Consider the following 18,670-nt stretch of genomic DNA (forward strand, 5'->3'; position numbering starts at 1 on the left):
AGAAACAGGAATTTCAATGGTGCATTTATGCTGGCTAAAATTTAAAACTGACTTTTAATGCACCTTGTGTAAACTTCTTATATTTTTCATGGGAAAGACCACAGAACCAAAATGGAACATATTGATTATCTGTAAAGGGCCATGTTCTAGCAATGAAATCAGCCAATAGATTAGGCCATTATAGATTTTAGGTTCAGAATTGTTTTATATCCTCAGGAGGTATACTCTGAGAGACACTACAGAGTTAGGGTGTTGTTATTGTTACTGATTTGATTCACTGTTTTCTAGATAAAATTGGCTAAATGATCACTCTTTTAAAGCTGTCTCATCTGTTTTTCCACTGGCTTAAAAAATAATATTTCAGGCAATATAACCTATTTAGTTGAGAAGATTTCAGTCTGATGTAATTTATCTTCTGAAAGAAATTTCTAGAAGCCAAGATAGTTAAAAATGTTCATTGTTGAAATTAAGAAGCTGAGGTAAATATACATGTTAAGAAATCATTTGTTACTTTGATTTCAAAATATTGTAGCTAAAGTCATAAATGGTATATCTTATAAAATTTTTCTTTGACTAAAAATAAATAAAAACATTTTTATATAAGGAACACACATTTTCTGTAACTTCTGAACTTCACAGTAAATATCAATTTATAAGGAAAAATGATATTTCATTATGTATAATTAGCATATAATTATAGTATATATGATTACTGGTTTATAAAACAAATTCAAATAAACAATTTAAAAATATTTTTCAGAATAACATCGATGCCTGTTTCGTCTCATGGCTTATATGAAGTCCTAAGGATACTCTTATGCCAAATTTTGCTATTCAGTATATTCAGTTATTCAGCAAACATTTATTAAATGCTTGCTATGTACCAAATGCTGTTCTAGGTATTGGGACAGTGCTATGAACAATATGAACAAGGCTATTATTCTCATGAAGCTTACATTTTAGTGGAGAAAGACATTTTAACTAATGATCAACCATTAAGATAAGGTAGTTTCAGACTGAAGTGTAAAAGAAGTAGGTTCAAGAGACAGCACCTACTTCAGAGAGTGTTTTAGAGAAATGTGTTATTTTAGGTGAGATCTGGATAATAAGGAGCCAGCCATGTGAAGACAAATGCTCAACATCACTTAAAATGGTTCTCCCTCTCTGTCTTCTTATTCCTTTCCCTGTGGGCTGTCCAGTTTCATTGGAAAGGGCCTAGAACTGCTGGATTCTGTTCTAAGTAGAGAAAAACTGAGGACAGCCAGATACATTGAATCTAATGCTATGTTTTATATTTCTCTGCTACTCTTACCTTTCCTCCTGTCTCTTCTCAGCACTTCCACATACTTTTTAGACACCAAGGAGTGGATTCCCTGTCTTACATATGTAAATATAGAAAATAAGATACTTTCTAAAGTTAAGTATAGTTGACACACAATATAATCAAAATAGGATGCTTTTAATGTTTTTTTCCCCCATTAGCACTTACCAAGTTCTAACACATTATATAATTTATTATTATTACTGTTTTTGTCTGCGGTCATCAGCACCATTAGGAATTTTGATGTTATTTTTCACTGATACATCTAAGAACTTAATATGGTATTCAGAATATAGTAGATATGAAGTGAAATATTTGTTGGATGAATAAATTGGCACTTTATATGAGGGAATTTGCTTGAATTAGTGTCTGCTGGGCCTTATTCATTGATAATACCTAATCATCCTTAGATCTGCCTTCCATTTCTACATCAGTCCAATCTGATTATTACATCTTTGGCTGAGAATGAACTATCTGACATAGTGTTTTCCAGAGGCTGTCTCCTGTAGAACTTCCTATAGAAAGTCTCAGGGGGAGAAAAATGTTAAAAGATTTTCACAACACTTTGTCCTGCTGACTTTCCTTTTGAACAAATGAAATGGAATGCTTTTCAACTTGGAGCTCTAGCATCCAGATGATATGCTGAGTACAGAGATTGCTTGTGCTAAGTCTGCATTTACTCTTGAGTGCATTTATGTTAACAGATTAGTTACTTTAGGGCATAACTTGCTTCTATTTTTAAGGCAGTTTGAATTTCAGATATAGTTTCTGACAGAGACCTCCCCCATCAGTTTCTATGCCGTCATATACTCCTCATTGTGAAAGGTAGTAGAGTATTATCTGTAACAAAAGTTGGTCAAGGTCTCCAAACAGTACTTTACTTCTTGTTCAATCATCACATTGCAACTTAATTTGTGAACAACTGCAGCTATCATTGTGACAAATTAGAAAATGTGTTAATTTGGAAAGTCTAGGTGTCTCATCACCCTCTGGTAGTGGAATCCCAGATTATCCTCTACATACAAGCTGGAGTCAAAATATCATTCATATCTATTATGAAAACTTTCTTCTTTTCTTTTATATTAATAGGTATAGATAGGTAACATAATTGAAGTTCATGGTTATAAATTGGAGACTCTTCTTTTAATTACTACTTTATTCAGATATTATTTGGGAAAAAGTAAGATATTGTAGATATTTTCATCTGTGTCAGTGTTTCGCTTATTTGTCTCTAAACATGATTTTTGTTCCAAGGTACTTAGTTATGTGGACGCAGAAAGGGTAATATCTGTTTCAAATGTACTCTCATGGATAGTCACCTGGGGAGAAAATTCATTTGTATTTTTTCCACTTAAAAAGATATTTTTTTCTTAAATCTTTTAAGACATTTTCACCTATAACCAATCTCCTACAGCAATTATCTTTCCTCAGTCTCTGTATAAGTGCTTTGTAATTCTTCAAATGCTTAGAAGCTTTTTGGAAATGAATGTCACTATATTTAAGCCATAATGTATATGCCAAAAATTTAACTGTCTTCTCAACTGACTATACTTCTTTATTTTATATAAGAAATACTGGTCTTTCTTATTTAAAATGCCATTTAAATTCCTTAGTGTTACTTCTTCGCAATGAAAGCTGGGATAATTGTAAGGCTCATCTCTTTCGTTTTCCTTTACTCTTGGATTATATCTTTTGTCCAATGTCTGATTTTTTTTGTGTGTGTGATATACTTTGTATAGTTTTCTAGTTGTTTAAGGGAGGCGATATTTCTCATCCCTGTTAGTCTATTTGTACTGGAAATGGAAATTCACTTCCATGTTTTTGAATGATCTTCATAAAAGATTATTAAAGGAAAAAGATTTCAGTAACTTAGTGGTTTAGCTTCAGCTATCTGGGAAAATTCACTTATGTTGACCATTGCTCAATACATGATGTAAAAGCATAAAATATTTATTATACCTACTATATGCTAGGTATTATGGCAAGAATTTTTATTAGTTCAGTTAATCTTTCCTCTAGCACTGTGAAGTAGGTACTTTTATTATTACTTTTCACATTTAGGACAACCAAGACATAGATAAATAATTATCCAAAATATTTATACCTAGTAAGTGAAAAGGTGATTTCAAAATCAGAAATTCTCTATTCAGATACCGTATTATTGACTAATATACCTATGTAGTACTTACTGAAGAATTGTGTTACAGTATAGTCTCTATGTTAGCAGAAATGTAAAACAACTTTACCTTATTGGCTAGTTTCACCTCTCAAAAATAATTTCTTATTAACATGAAATTGTAAAATGAGCAACATTTTATTTTTTGAGTAGAGTATAATAAAATAATTGTATGCATGCTGCATGCAACCTCTCTAGACAAAAATATATGGGGAAAAACATATCCTGTTTCTTTAATAGAGTTGAAATTTATTTTTCTTTTGGCATACAAGAAATTATTAGTTGTATTAATAGAAAATGTGATCATTATTCAATGAAGAATCTCATTTGCATCTTTTAGTTAGGCACATTTAATATGTCATAGGATTGCACATGAAACTTTGCCTACATTCTTGAGGTAATTTTGTAATAGTTTTTTAAAACCATTTAATGTAATAGCCTATATAGAAGTGCTCATTGTCGGTTGTTAAATTTGTTAGGTGTACTAGATGAAGTTCTAATTTCAGCGTATATGATTTATAATGTAGTGATCCAAATCCTTTGATGGTTTAAAAATATTGTATGTACAAATGCCATGAAACATCACCACCAATACTGGAAAAGAACATATATTGAGTAGGTTTCAAATTGTCTTTTATTTTGATTTTTCAGATTGCATTCTCACAACATAATACAATCATGGATCTTGTGCAGTTTTTTGTCACCTTCTTCAGGTAATTTGCTTTTACTGACTTTGAATTTATTAAACCTATATTCTGATAATGTTCTACCAATCTGTTAGGTAATTTATCAAATCTCTAACCTTGAATATAAGTGGTGTGTCTTGAATAGTTTTATATGCTTAAATATATACTATACAGCAGAGGAAACATACTTGAAATATATTTTTCAAGATGATTTTGCTATCGTACTATTTAATTGCTAATGGAATCAGTGAAAAGAAGATGATAACTATGTTCCTGTCACATAAGTAATTCATTAATGAAATTAGCAATATATTCACCTTGGATTAGGTATATCTTCTAGAATTAAATAATTTCAATTATTTGTTAGGTGATTATCATATATGTTTAGCAATGTGCTAAAAATCTGTAAGGAATGTATTTTCTCTCCTCAATGAGCTTCAAATCTGGAAATACTATGATTTTGAATAGAGCATCATTCCCTAGAACATTAGTTATCTGAGGTATTAGCAGTAAGTTCATACAAAGATTTTATAATTAAACAACTTTGGAAAATAGGGCTCTTTTAGTTTGTTTATAGCTGATATTACTTCTACCACTGACATTACAAGAGTTTTTTTTTTTTCTTAGAGTTTTCACTTTTTTTTCAAAAAAATATTTTATGTTTATTCATGAGAGATGCAGAAAGAGAGGCAGAGACATAAGCAAAGGGAGAAGCAGGCTCCCTGAGGGGAACCTGATGTGGGACTCGATCCAGGATCCTGACCTGAGCCAAAGGCAGCTGCTCAACCACTGAGGCATCAAGTTGGCCCTCCTTAGAGTTTTTAATGTGCTACTTTGTGATGTATCTTTCTAAAGGAGAGGGTAGAGTTTGCAGCATTTCCCAAATTATAAAAATTCTTTCCAGGGAACATCTATTATTATTTCCATAGGATGTAAATAAAGAAACATTGGATTGGGAGAAGTGTGTCAGTGATAGATAACACAGATGTTATGTTATTAGGTCATCTGGATAGGAAGGGATGTTATTTTTGTTAATATGATTATTGTACGTACAGGTTGTACTGGTCCACTGAGTGCCTTTATGTGAATTAGACAAATGTGTTCTCCTTTGGCAGACATAGCCCTAGATCGTAGCATACAGCTTTATAGAGTGCAGTATGAATTTTGACCTCCACTTACCAAATTGGCTGAGTTGCTTTGTACTTCATGAAGAAACCTATACAACCCAATCCTTGACATAGATGATATGCCAAGCACTTTCTTAAGTGCCAAAGTAACCATTATTGGTTATCTTGTCTAGACACCCATACAATACTTGAATTCCTATTACCTTCCCCACAGGGTCAGGAAACATTTTCTATAAAGAGCCAGATAGGGAATATTTCAGGATTTGTGGGCTATACCATCTCGGTTGTATATATGCAAACCTGCTGCTATAGTGCTAAAGCAGATATAGCCAATAAGGAAGCAAATGGGAGTGGCTCTGTTCCAATAAACCTTTATTACAAAAACAGCTGGTGGGCTGAGTTCTGCCTGTGGACATAATTTGCCCAACCCCTCATCTAGCTTATGCCCGAATGCCTTTAATGATGAAAACATGCCATCTCCTGAGATAGCATTTTCTATCTTCAGATAACTAATTGTTCTTTGTAATTGAGATGAAATCTGTCTCCCCATAATATCACCTCTCATTCATCCATATGGTTCAACACAGAGCAAGCCTCATCTCTCATCTCCATCTATATAGCCCTTCAGTTTCTAAACTTTTTTCCAATTTACATATTCCCTATTTCTTTATCCTCTTCTGTTATCGAAACCTTTGTCATGTTGGTCGCTTTGCTCTGAAAACAGTCGTGTTTGTCTCTTTCCCTTTAGAAGTTGTGATTTCCAGAATTTAATGCTATCAACATATTAATCACTAAGTATGTATGCATATTTTAAATTTGTCCCTTAAAAATGAAATGAGGAAACAAATATATTATGTTTTATGATTTTGTACTTCTGAGTATAAATGGATTTTGAGGCTCTTTATTAGGTTATAGAATGTTTTTGGAAAGTATTAGAAGTTAGAATAAAACAAGCATTATTAAAGCATCAAAATAAAACTGTTTTTTGATGCAGAAGAGTATGGATGGAAATATATTGAAAAGTTCAACTCTGTATAAAAATCCACAAAATTGAATATATATGTAAATTATTAAATGTTTAGGGTTTTATTTTAAGCTTTTGAATTTGTATGCATATTTAAGTTCAATAGCTTTTTTATTAACTAAAAGAAAGCTAGTGTTAATGTGTTCCATGTCTTAGAGATGATCCTATTTATTATGTTGTCATCATGGACAAAGTGAAATAAAATATTCTACCTGTTGTGTGAGATAAAATATATTTGATGTGCTTTTTTGTCATTTAAATTTCTTTCAGTAGGAAATGTAAATTAGATTGTTTTAAAATTATCTCATTGTTAAGAAAAAACATGGATAGACTATTTTAAAGTTTTTTTTTTTTTTTTTTTTTTTTTTAAATAAAGCCACTGCTAAATTTTAAGAGTTTTAAACAGGTCAGCGTGTATGGACATCCTTCAGTCAGGCCACTATAACTGCTGTTGCTGTTTCTAACGGAGTTACTGATGTAGCAGAGGTGAATATGTCAGCTTTTCAGTTTAGCCTTGATTCGATAGAGGCCAGTTCACAAACTCTTGTCAGTTTTTAACCTCTATATTGGGCATAGTTCTGGGATAAACATGATTGGGCAAGTACTAGGGAGATCATTTATAGGCATAGCCTGGCTTTGATCTTAGCTTTCTATACCATCAGAAAGCTCATAGTTAGTAGGTGAAAATCTCAGTCCTTTCATATGTAGAATTAAATGATTTTGTGGTTGTTGTGAGTCTGTAGTATAGCATACTAAATGATTAGAAAACTGGAAGGGAGTTATTTTAAAAATAAATGTTTTTGTCTGGTATGTAAAGTGGAAAAGGAAGTCTTTATGAATCTGAAAAGTTAAGTCTGGTAAATTAAATGGAGATACAGTAGGGACCACTGCCCTTGGACCTTTTAAAATATGTAGTGGTATGTATTTTCACTATCTCACTGGGATGACATAACATTTTTGATTTACCATCTTAACGAGATAGAGGGTTTAGAGGTTGCCTAAGTGGTTTTTCTCACCATGACAGATCTTACCCCACAGGCCAGGGATATAATGTACAGGTTATTCTAAACACTTTGTACATAAATTCTAATTATATACTTAAGAACTGGGGAAATTATCACTGGATGGATCCATAGACACAGTTGGTCCCCTGTGAGCCAAAATTTAGCAAAAATTTGTTGCATGACTCCTGAGGACACTCCAAATCTAACAAGGGGCCACTAGATTTTAGTCCTTGAATATGTGTCATCATCTCTTACCCAGTGTTTAATATCTACTTATTCCTCTTGTAATGTATATATTACTGTGAATATACCTGTATATATACACAAATATACACAAATATGGGTAGGGATCATACAATGGTCCCATTGGGGATCATTTTGCAGACTATTCAAGATGTTTCAAGATGTCCTTTCTTCTCCCCTGCTCTGTAATGGGGATCTGGCTTTGTAAATTAGCTCATCTGGGAACTGAGCAGAATGCCATGATTTTTCTATTGGACCAGCAATTCTCAGCCTGTTGTTTCCTCATTCTTACTTAAAATAAACTAAATGCTAAATAGCACCATTGTTGGCTGCCCACCTATTTGACCCCTAAGGATGCCAGGCATTTTTAATCATTTCCACAGCTCCTTGTGGGCCAAACCCCTTGTCTCCTCCAACAGTCTTATTGATCGTTATGGTAATAATTGTGGGCTCTGGATTTTGTCAGTTAAGTCCTGACACCTGGCATCTTTTACTTTGAAGCCCCATTACTCAATGTCTAACCCTATTACTGCCTCTCATCAGCTCTGGTCTGCAAAAGAAAGTCACCACTGAACTTCTTAGTGAAGTGATGCCCCTCTCATCAGTGTATTCTTTCTCTAGTGGCCTTGGTCAAGGATGTGTCCCCTGGAACATAATCTACTGGTAGTTTGTCTGCCCTTACATAGTATACCCTTTCTAGCACATTCAATGTCTCTGTTGGCTTCTTTATTCCTTTCTCTTCCATCTGCTTGGGCAACTAGGACATTTCCATTACTTTCAATTGGCTGTTGTTTTTTCTAGGTTTCTAAGAATCACTCCAGCAGCAAGTTTTGCCTATCTCATCCTCAGGAGTCCTCAGTAAGGAATTATATTTCCTGTGGTCCTGAGAATATGCACCGAAATTCATGAGTTCTTGTTTATCCAGTCTTACCTGCTATCCTTCTTGATTAAACACCACCAAAATGCAATTCCTGTCATACTCCCCTAGTTCCTGCCAGTACACTCTAGCTTATTTTTATAGCTCTTTTAAGTATATAATAGCTTCCCTTTCTTATCAGGCCAAGATGTATTATGCTTTCATTAACCTGGTTATGGGGCACCTGGGGGGCTTAGCTGGCTAAGCATCTGACTCTTGATTGCTGCTCAGGTCATAATCTTAGGGTCATGAGATTGAGCTTTGCATCAGGCTCTGTGCTCAATGTGCAGTCTGTTTGTCCCTCTCCCTCTGCTTCTCCCCCTACTGTGCACGTGCATACTCTCTCTGATAAATAAATAAATAAATAAATAAATAAATAAATAAATAAATGCTTAAACAAACAAACCTAGTTATCAGTCTGGCAAGCAGGAGAGTAGGAGGTGGCAGCTCATTAGGGGCATGTCTATTGCCTCTATTACTATGGAAGGGGGTTGTAGAACCAGCAGAAGCATGCTCAGAAGCATTCATCTCTATATTCCATTCTAAATATTCCTATCCCATATTTCAAGGGCAAGGTTTTCCCAACCACAGCCCTGTCTATGCATGAAAGAACTGGTCTAGCTGAGCATTTGATAATCTTGGGCTTTGCAGCTCTAACGGCTAGATCATCAGCATGCTGTTCATCCATATTGGCTTTTCCAGTGTCAAAGATAAGGGCCTCAGTGAAAGCTAGGAGAGGGACTCTCTAGGTTTTATATTTAGTTGCTAATGTTTGTCAAGGGCCTTCAGTGTCTCGTTATCACAGTGCTGATATAATACAACATAGCAGTAATCAGCTAACCCAGTCTCTTTTGAAGGCAGTTTTCCCAGGTTCCCACTGGTGAAAGTTTTAGCAGTTGAAGTATTCTCCCAGAGACTGTCCATGCCCCACTCCCAACAGTGATAGTGTTCTTTTACCCTTCAAAGAATAAGTGAGCCAGTCTCAAATCCCCTCCTTTTTTTTAACCTCATTATTACCCAAACTACAAGTCCTCAGAGAAGCAGACACCAAGACAGGATTAAACATGCAGTGCTGATCTGACCTTTGTGAAGTAGAGCATAAGAAAGGGAAGTTGAGTGAAAGAGCCTGAGATTTCAGTGCACTCCTAAAGCCAAATCGCTCATCAGGTTCTGCCTCTCTCAGGATCAGGCCTGCTTTGTCATCACAGCAATGCTCAGTCATTTTTTTTTTTTTTTTGCAATGCTCAGTCATTGACTAGAGACCATCCTTGGGAAGCATGGAAGTGAACAGGGCAATGGATTTCAGAGCGCAGTTGTTGGTACTCTTGGTGAATTGTGTTGTCTGTAGTCAGTGATCAGTAAGGTAAATTTTAATGGTTGGCACAATAGATTTGTCTCTTGCCTTAAGATTTGGTAGAACCACCCTATAATACGATATGTATTTGATAAGGCTTTTCAGTTTGGTTTTGTATGGTTTTATTTTTTTGTGGATAGATTTTTCAGTTTCTTATGAAATTTCATTAATATTTACACCTCAGGATTTCCATTTTTTCTTTTCTTTTTTAAAACATTTTATTTTATTTATTCATAAGAGTCACACAGAGAGAGGCAGAGACACAGGCAGAGGGAGAAGCAGGCTCCATGCAGGGAGCCCGATGTGGGACTAGATCCTAGGACACTGGGATCACAACCTGAGCCAAAGGCAGATGCTCAAACACTGAGCCACCCTGGTGCCCCTAGGACTTCTATTTTTTCTTAACACAGGTGGCAGTTTTCTTTAGGAAATTGTCTATCTCACCTTATTTTAAAAATTTATTGCCATATATTTTCCAAAATTAATATTCTAGAATTTCTCTTATCTTAGAATTATGTCTCCTTTTTCATTGTGAGTTTTGCCTCTTTTCCTATTTCATTTTTTTTTCTTGATAAGCCATGTAAGAGCTTTGACAGTATTGAGAGTCTTTTTAAAAAATGCTCCGCATCATTGGCCATCAGGGAAATACAAATCAAAACCACAATGAGAATGGTGAAAATTAACAAGACAGGAAACAACAAATGTTGGAGAGGATGCAGAGAAAGGGGAACCCTCTTGCACTGTTGGTGGGAATGTGAACTGGTGCAGCCCCTCTGGAAAACTGTGTGGAGGTTCCTCAAAGAGTTAATAATAGAGCTACCCTATGACCCAGCAATTGCACTGCTGGGGATTTACCCCAAAGATACAGATGCAGTGAAACAGTAGGACACCTGCACCCCAATGTTTATAGCAGCAATGTCCACAATAGCCAAACTGTAGAAGGAGAAGACAGTCTCTTCAATAAATGGCACTTGGAAAATTGGACATCCACATGCAGAAGAATGAAACTAGACCACTCTCTTTCAACATACACAAAGATAAACTCCAAATGGATGAAAGATCTAAATGTGAGACAAGATTCCATCAAAATCCTAGAGGAGAACACAGGCAACACCCTTTTTGAACTCAGCCACAGTAACTTCTTGCAAGATACATCCACGAAGGCAAAAGAAACAAAAGCAAAAGTGAACTATTGGGACTTCATCAAGATAAGAAGCTTTTGCACAGCAAAGGATACAGTCACCAAAACTAAAAGGCAACCTACAGAATGGGAGAAGATATTTGCAAATGACGTATCAGATAAAGGGCTAGTTTCCAAGATCTATAAAGAACTTATTAAACTCAACAGCAAAGAAACAAACAATCCAATCATGAAATGGGCAAAAGACATGAACAGAAATCTCACAGAGGAAGACATAGACACGGCCAACATGCACATGAGAAAATGCTCCACATCACTTGCCATCAGGGAAATACAAATCAAAACCACAATGAGATACCACCTCACACCAGTGAGAATGGGGAAAATTAACAAGGCAGGAAACCACAAATGTTGGAGAGGATGCGGAGAAAAGGGAACCCACTTGCACTGTTGGTGGGAATGTGAACTGATGCAGCCACTCTGGAAAACTGTGTGGAGGTTCCTCAAAGAGTTAAAAATAGACCTGCCTTAGGACCCAGCAATTGCAGTGTTGGGGATTTACCCCAAAGATACAGATGCAATGAAACGCCGGGACACCTGCACCCCGATGTTTATAGCAGCAATGGCCACAATAGCCAAACTGTAGAAGGAGCGTCAGTGTCCATCGAAAGATGAATGGATAAAGAAGATGTGGTTTATGTATACAATGGGATGTTACTCAGCCATTAGAAATGACAAATACCCACCATATGTTTAAACATGGATGGAACTGGAGAGTATTATGCTGAGTGAAGTCAGTTGGAGAAGGAAAATCATCACATGGTTTCACTCATACAGGGAATATAAAAAATAGTGAAAGAGACTAAAGGGGAATGGAGACAAAATGAGTGGGAAATATCAGTGAAGGAGACAGAACATGAGAGAATCCTAACTCTGGGAATTGAACAAGGGGTACGGGAAGGGGAGGTGGGTGGGGGAATGGGGTGACTGGGTGATGGGCACTGAGGGGGGCACTTGATGGGTACTGAGGATTTTACTCAGTGTTATACTATATGTTGGCAAATCGAACTCAAATAAAAAAAATCAAAAAAACTAAAAATAAAAACCAGTTTCATGGCTTTAATCCATTGTTTTATTGTTTTCTAATTCATTCTTTTCTACTTTTACTTCTACTTTTTTGGGGGTTTGCTCTCTGATTTTCCAATTTTTTTTAAAAAAGATTTTATTATTTATTCATGAGAGACACACACAAGAGAGAGAAGCAGATACACAGACAGAGGGAGAAGCAGGCTCCATACAGGGAGCTCGATGTGGGACTTGATCCCAGATCCCACAATCATACCCTGAGCCTAAGTCAGATGCTCAACTGCTGAGCCACCCAGGTGTCCCTATTTTTCCAAATTTTTTATTTAAAACATAATCAAGCTCATTTAATTTCTAGTTATATGACTTTAATATATGCATTTAAAGCTACCATTTTTTTAAAAAAAATTCTGTTTCATCTGTATTCCATAGAGTTTAATATATAGCATTTTTATCATTCTGTATTTCAAAATATTTTCTAATTTCTTTTATGATTTCCACATGAATTATCTAGAAGTCTATTTTTGGATTTCCAAATGAGTAGGATTTTTTCAATGTATCTTTTTTATTAGCCTGTCTTCAGTCAGTAAAAGATCTTTATGATATTTTGGTATTTGTTGATTTTTTTTTCTGTTGTCACATATATGATCAACATTTGTAAATGTTCCACCTGCTTAATAAGAATGGGTTTTGGGTTTCTTAAATCATTGCATTCAAGATTTTTATAGATGGCTCATTAGATAAAACTTGTTATTTTTTCTTGTATGTCCTTTTTCAGTGTTCATGTTCCATCTCCATATTATTAAGTGAGATTTATTACTGTGTCATTCTATTACTTGTGCATTTGTCAACTTTGTCTTTATATTTTTTCATTTTAATATTATGGCTTTAGGTGCAAACAAGTTAGAATTATTAAATTTTTCTTATGAATTATTGTGTTTTTCCTTCAAATTTTTTATTATGATAAAGTACACATAAAACTTGCCATCTTAACAATATTTAAGTGAACAATTCAGTGATATTAAGTGCATTCATATTATTATGCAACCATTACCACTATCCATCTCCAGAACTTTTTATCTTGCAAAACTGAAACTCTATGCCATTAAATACTACTTTCCCATATTCTTTCCCTGAACTCTTGACAATTACTATTTGACCTTCTGACCTTCTGTCTCTGTAATTTTGACTAGTCTAGTCCATTACACAAATGGCATCATATAGTATTTTTCCTTTTGTGACTAGCTAATTTCTCTTAGGATGATGTTCTTAAGATTCATCCCTAATGTAACATATATCATAATTTCCCTCCTTTCCAAGGCTGAATAGTATTCCATTGTATGTATATACCATATTTTCTTTGTCTAGAATTGCTGGGTATATGGCAATTCTGTTTTTAATTTTTTGAGGAACCTTCATACCATTTTCTACAGTAGTTGCACCATTTTATATTCTCACCAACTGTTCACAGGGTTCCAGTTTTTCCATATTCTCACCAACATTTGTGATTTTTTTTTTTTTATGTATGTGATAGCCATCCTAATGGGTGTGATGTAGTATCTTACTGTGGTTTTGATTTGCATTTCCCTAATGATTAGTGATGTTTAACATTTTTTATGTGCTTATTTTCTGCTTATATATTTTCGTTGTAGAAATGTCCATTCATTGCCCATTTTTGAATCAGGTTCTTTGTTTTTTGTTGAATGATAAGAGCTCTTTATATATCGTAGGTATTAATCCCTGATGAATAGTCAGATATATTATTTTCACTTATTTCTTCGCACTAAGTATCTTGCATTCACTCTAATGATAGTGTCCTTTGATGAATAAAAGGTTTTAAGTTTTATGAAGTCTATTTTATCTATTTCTTCTGTTGTTGCCTGTGCCTTTGCTGTTGTATCTGAGAAATCATTGCCAAGCCAATATCTTAAAGCTTTTGGCCTGTGTTTTCTTCTAAGAGTTTTATAGTTTTGGCTATTGTGTTTAGGTTGTTGATATATTTTGAGGCTTTTTTTTTTTGTATTGTATTAGGTAAGGGTCTAACTTCATTCTTTTTCATTTAGATATCCAGTTTTCCCAGCACCATTTGTTGAAAAGACTATCACCTCTTCATTGAATGCTCTTGGCACCCTTGTAAAGTCATTTGACCTCATATGTGAAGGTTTATTTCTGGGCTTTTTATTCTAGTCCATTGGGCTATATGTCTGTCTTTATGCCACTACCACATTTTGATTATTATATTTTTGTAGTAAGTTTTGGAATCAGGAAGTATGACTCCAACTCTGTCCTTTTTCAAGATTTTATTTTCTTTTAATTTTTAAATTATTTATTTTTGCTAGTTAGAGTCCTTAGGAGCCATGTGAATTTTCAGATGAATTTTTAAAAAAAATTGTTGGGATTTTGGTAAGGATTGTATTATATGTGTAGATTGCTTTGGATAGTGTCAACATCTTAACAGTATTAAGTTTTCAAATTCATGAACACAAGGTGACTTTCTATTTATTTGTCTTTAATTTATTTTCAGCAATATTTTGTACTTTTTTATTGTATGAGTCAGCAACTTGGTTAAGTTAATTTTCAAATAGTTTATCCTTTCTGATGATATTGTAAATGGAGGTGTTTAATTTTTTTAGATGGCTTACTGTTAGTGTATAAAAATGCAACTGGTTTTTATGTGTTAACTCTGCATTCTGCTACTTTGCTGAATTTGTGGGGTTTTAAAAAAGATTTTATTTATCCATGAGAGAGAGAGAGAGAGAGAGAGAGGCAGAGATATAGGCAGAAGGAGAAGCAGGTTCCCCATGGGGAGCCTGATTCAGGACTTGATCCCAGGACTCTGGGATCATGCTCTGAGCCAAAGACAGATACTCAAACACTGAGCCACTTAGGTGTCCCTGAATTTGTTTATTAATTATAAATTCTTGTGCTGTGGAATTTTTAGAGTTTTCTATCTATATGTGCATTTCATTTGCAAACAGTTATAATTTTACTTCTTTTCCAGTTTGGATGCCTTTTTTTTTTTCTTTTGTCAATTGTTCTATCTAGGACTTCCACTACCATGTTGAATAGAAGTAGCAAAAACAGAAACTTGTTCCTGATTTTATATATATATATATATACACACACACACACATATATATGTATATATATGTGTGTGTGTGTGTGTATATATATACACACATATATATACATATATATATGTATTTGAGAGAGAGAGTGTGTGTGTGTCAGTGTGAGGAGGAGCAGAGGGAGAGAATCTGAAGCAGACTCCCTGCAGAGTGGGTAGCCCAGTATTGGCCTGGATTTTAGGACCCTGAGATCATGACCTGAGCTGAAATCCAAAATCAGATACTTAACCAACTGAGCCACCCAGGCGCCATCCCCCCATTTTTTATTTTATGGGAAACACTTTTAGTTTTTTACCACTGAGTTTGATGTAAAGCTGCAGCAAATTATCATAGCTACAAGATCTAGCTATCATAATTAACAAAAGTGGCTACACTAAAGAACAGATTTTTAAGGTAGGTGAAACAGCCTTATATTGGAAAAAGATGCCATCTAGGGCCTCCAGAGCTGGAAAGGAGAAATCAACTAGTGCCTGGCTTCAAGGATTCAAAAGAAAGAATGACTCTTGTTAAGGCTAATGCAGTTAGTGACTTTAAGTTGAAGCCAGCGCTCATTCACCATAGGGCTTCCAGTTCCAGGCAACACTAAGTAAACATACATCTCTTTTTACCTCGCACTGGATTTCAACTATAAAACCTGGATAAAATGTATGGGTAGCTATTTGATAATTCTGAAAAGTATCAGCAGGAAGATCAGGGAAGACCAAAATTCAAAGTGCCACTGAACTGTTTGGGAATTTATTATTATTTTCTCCTGGTATCCCCTGACTTGAAAATTAATGCAGGCTGAAACCCGAGAGTGACTCCTCAGGTCTAGACAAGAAACTTCCTGGAAATATCCCTTAGTTCTGAGTAGGGCATGGAAAAGGAAATTCTTAAAGGCCAGAGCAAGTAGTGGAGACTCTTCCCCCATTTTTTCTCTCTTTCTTTAATTCACTCACCCCCAATCCCAAGCAATCCTGCAGTAACATTGACTGGAATGAGAAGCTGCAAGAGCCAAATCTCCAAGGGAGGGCAATCTTCCTTTACTTATGATAGAGTTGTGGTTACAAGTGATAGAGCTGTGGTTACCAGAGGGCCAAGACAATCGCCATTGCCTTTTCCTTTTCTCTGTCCTCCCAGCATAGAACGTGGCACAAAGCACTACAATAAAATTAAACTACAGTAATACAAAAAATTGTTATCATCAGAAGATATCCTTAGTATTATAAAAAGTCAGGCAATACAGTGGTATAAAATATTTATGACCTGCATAAAGGACAAAGGTCTTATATTCAGAATATATAACTCATATAAATCAATAAAGTGGTCTGAAATTACAGCCCTTCCCTGTAAAATGATGAGAGACTTGGACAAGCACTTCACAAAAAAGGACATTTGAGTGACCATAAGAATATGCTCAGTTTAATTTTTATTGGAGAATGCAAATTACAAATCACAACATAATAGTGCTTATCATATACCCATCACAATGGCTAAAAATTAAAAAAAAACGAATTTTGGAGAGGATGTGGAACTCTCAAAACTTCTGGTAGTCTAGAAACTGGAGCAACAAGTTTAAAAACAGTTTGACTTACATTCTAAAGTTAAATTGACACATACTTTCCATTACACCAAAAGCCATGTAAAAATAGTAATAGCGGCCTGTTTTAAGTAGTCAAAACATTAGAATATTCCAAATACCTAAAATAATGGAATGGAGAATATAGTCATTTAATGGAAAAATATGGAATAATGCAAAAGAACAAACCAATCCTATAAGAACAATATAGATGTCACTCACAAACAGTGTTGAACAAAAGAATAAATACTGTAGGATTTCATTTGTATGAAGTTCAGACATATGCAGAACCAAACTATGATGTTAAAAATCAACATGATAGCTACCATCAAGGAGGGAGGAATGGGCAAATTACTATTTCTTTATTGGGGTGTTGGTCATCGGTTTATTATCTTCCTAATAATTCATTCCGCTGTATGCTTGTGATTTCTCTGTGTGTGTTATGCACTGATGTTCTGGGAAAGGTTTTTAAAAAGAGCATTTCCTACTTTTAAAATATTAAGAAAATTTTATAATTAAAACATTATCCTAACTACATAACTTAAAAAAGATATGCTTTAAATAAAAATTAAGTGTAGAAAGGAGCATAAGATACATTGACATTTATCATTTTTTTTATTGGTGTTCAATTTACCAACATACAGAATAACCCCCAGTGCCCGTCACCCAATCACTCCCACCCCCCGCCCTCCTCCCCTTCCACCACCCCTAGTTCGTTTCCCAGAGTTAGCAGTCTTTACGTTATGTCTCCCTTTCTGATATTTCCCACACATTTCTTCTCCCTTCCCTTATATTCCCTTTCACTATTATTTATATTCCCCACATGAATGAGAACATATAATGTTTGTCCTCCGACTTACTTACTTCACTCAGCATAATACCCTCCAGTTCCATCCACGTTGAAGCAAATGGTGGTTATTTGTCATTTCTAATGGCTGAGTAATATTCCATTGTATACATAGACCACATCTTCTTTATCCACTCATCTTTCGATGGACACCGAGGCTCCTTCCACAGTTTGGCTATTGTGGACATTGCTGCTATAAACATCGGGGTGCAGGTGTCCCGGTGTTTCATTGCATCTGAATCTTTGGGGTAAATCCCCAACAGTGCAATTGCTGGGTCATAGGGCAGGTCTATTTTTAACTCTTTGAGGAACCTCCACACAGTTTTCCAGAGTGGCTGCACCAGTTCACATTCCCACCAACAGTGTAAGAGGGTTCCCCTTTTCCACATCCTCTCCAACATTTGTTGTTTCCTGCCTTGTTAATTTGCCCCATTCAAACTGGTGTGAAGTAGTATCTCATTGTGGTTTTGATTTGTATTTCCCTGAAGGCAAGTAAGGCAGAGCATTTTCTCATATGCATGTTGGCCATGTCTATGTCTTCCTCTGTGAGATTTCTGTTCATGTCTTTTGCCCATTTCATGATTGGATTGTTTGTTTCTTTGCTGTTGAGTTGAAGAAGTTCTTTATAGATCTTGGAAACTAGCCCTTTATCTGATATGTCATTTGCAAATATCTTCTCCCATTCTGTAGGTTGTCTTTGAGTTTTGGTGACTGTATCCTTTGCTGTGCAAAAGCTTCTTATCTTGATGAAGTCCCAATAGTTCATTTTTGCTTTTGTTTCTTTTGCTTTCGTGGATGTATCTTGCAAGAAGTTACTGTGGCTGAGTTCAAAAAGGGTGTTGCCTGTGTTCTTCTCTAGGATTTTGATGGAATCTTGTCTCACATTTAGATCTTTCATCCATTTTTTTTTAATTTATTTATGATAGTCACAGAGAGAGAGAGAGAGAGAGAGAGAGAGAGAGAGAGAGAGGCAGAGACACAGGCAGAGGGAGAAGCAGGCCCCATGCACCGGGAGCCCGACGTGGGACTCGATGCCCGGGTCTCCAGGATCGCGCCCTGAGC

The 18,670-nt window shown here is 35.2% G+C and overlaps 1 protein-coding gene across 3 annotated transcripts in view; it reads left to right on the plus strand.

Annotated features, from left to right (window-relative positions):
* The window catches only part of ATRNL1 (attractin like 1), a 779,330-nt gene that overhangs the window by 348,228 nt on the left and 412,432 nt on the right, over window positions 1-18,670 (plus strand). For all 3 annotated transcript variants that reach the window (XM_049103125.1, XM_049103126.1, XM_025467337.3), the window contains exon 25: window positions 4,149-4,210. In XM_049103125.1, the coding sequence (XP_048959082.1) occupies window positions 4,149-4,210 (62 nt within the window). The remainder of the gene's footprint in view (window positions 1-4,148; window positions 4,211-18,670) is intronic.

This window comes from Canis lupus, chromosome 28, assembly GCF_003254725.2.
Source record: "Canis lupus dingo isolate Sandy chromosome 28, ASM325472v2, whole genome shotgun sequence".
NCBI lineage: Eukaryota > Metazoa > Chordata > Mammalia > Carnivora > Canidae > Canis > Canis lupus.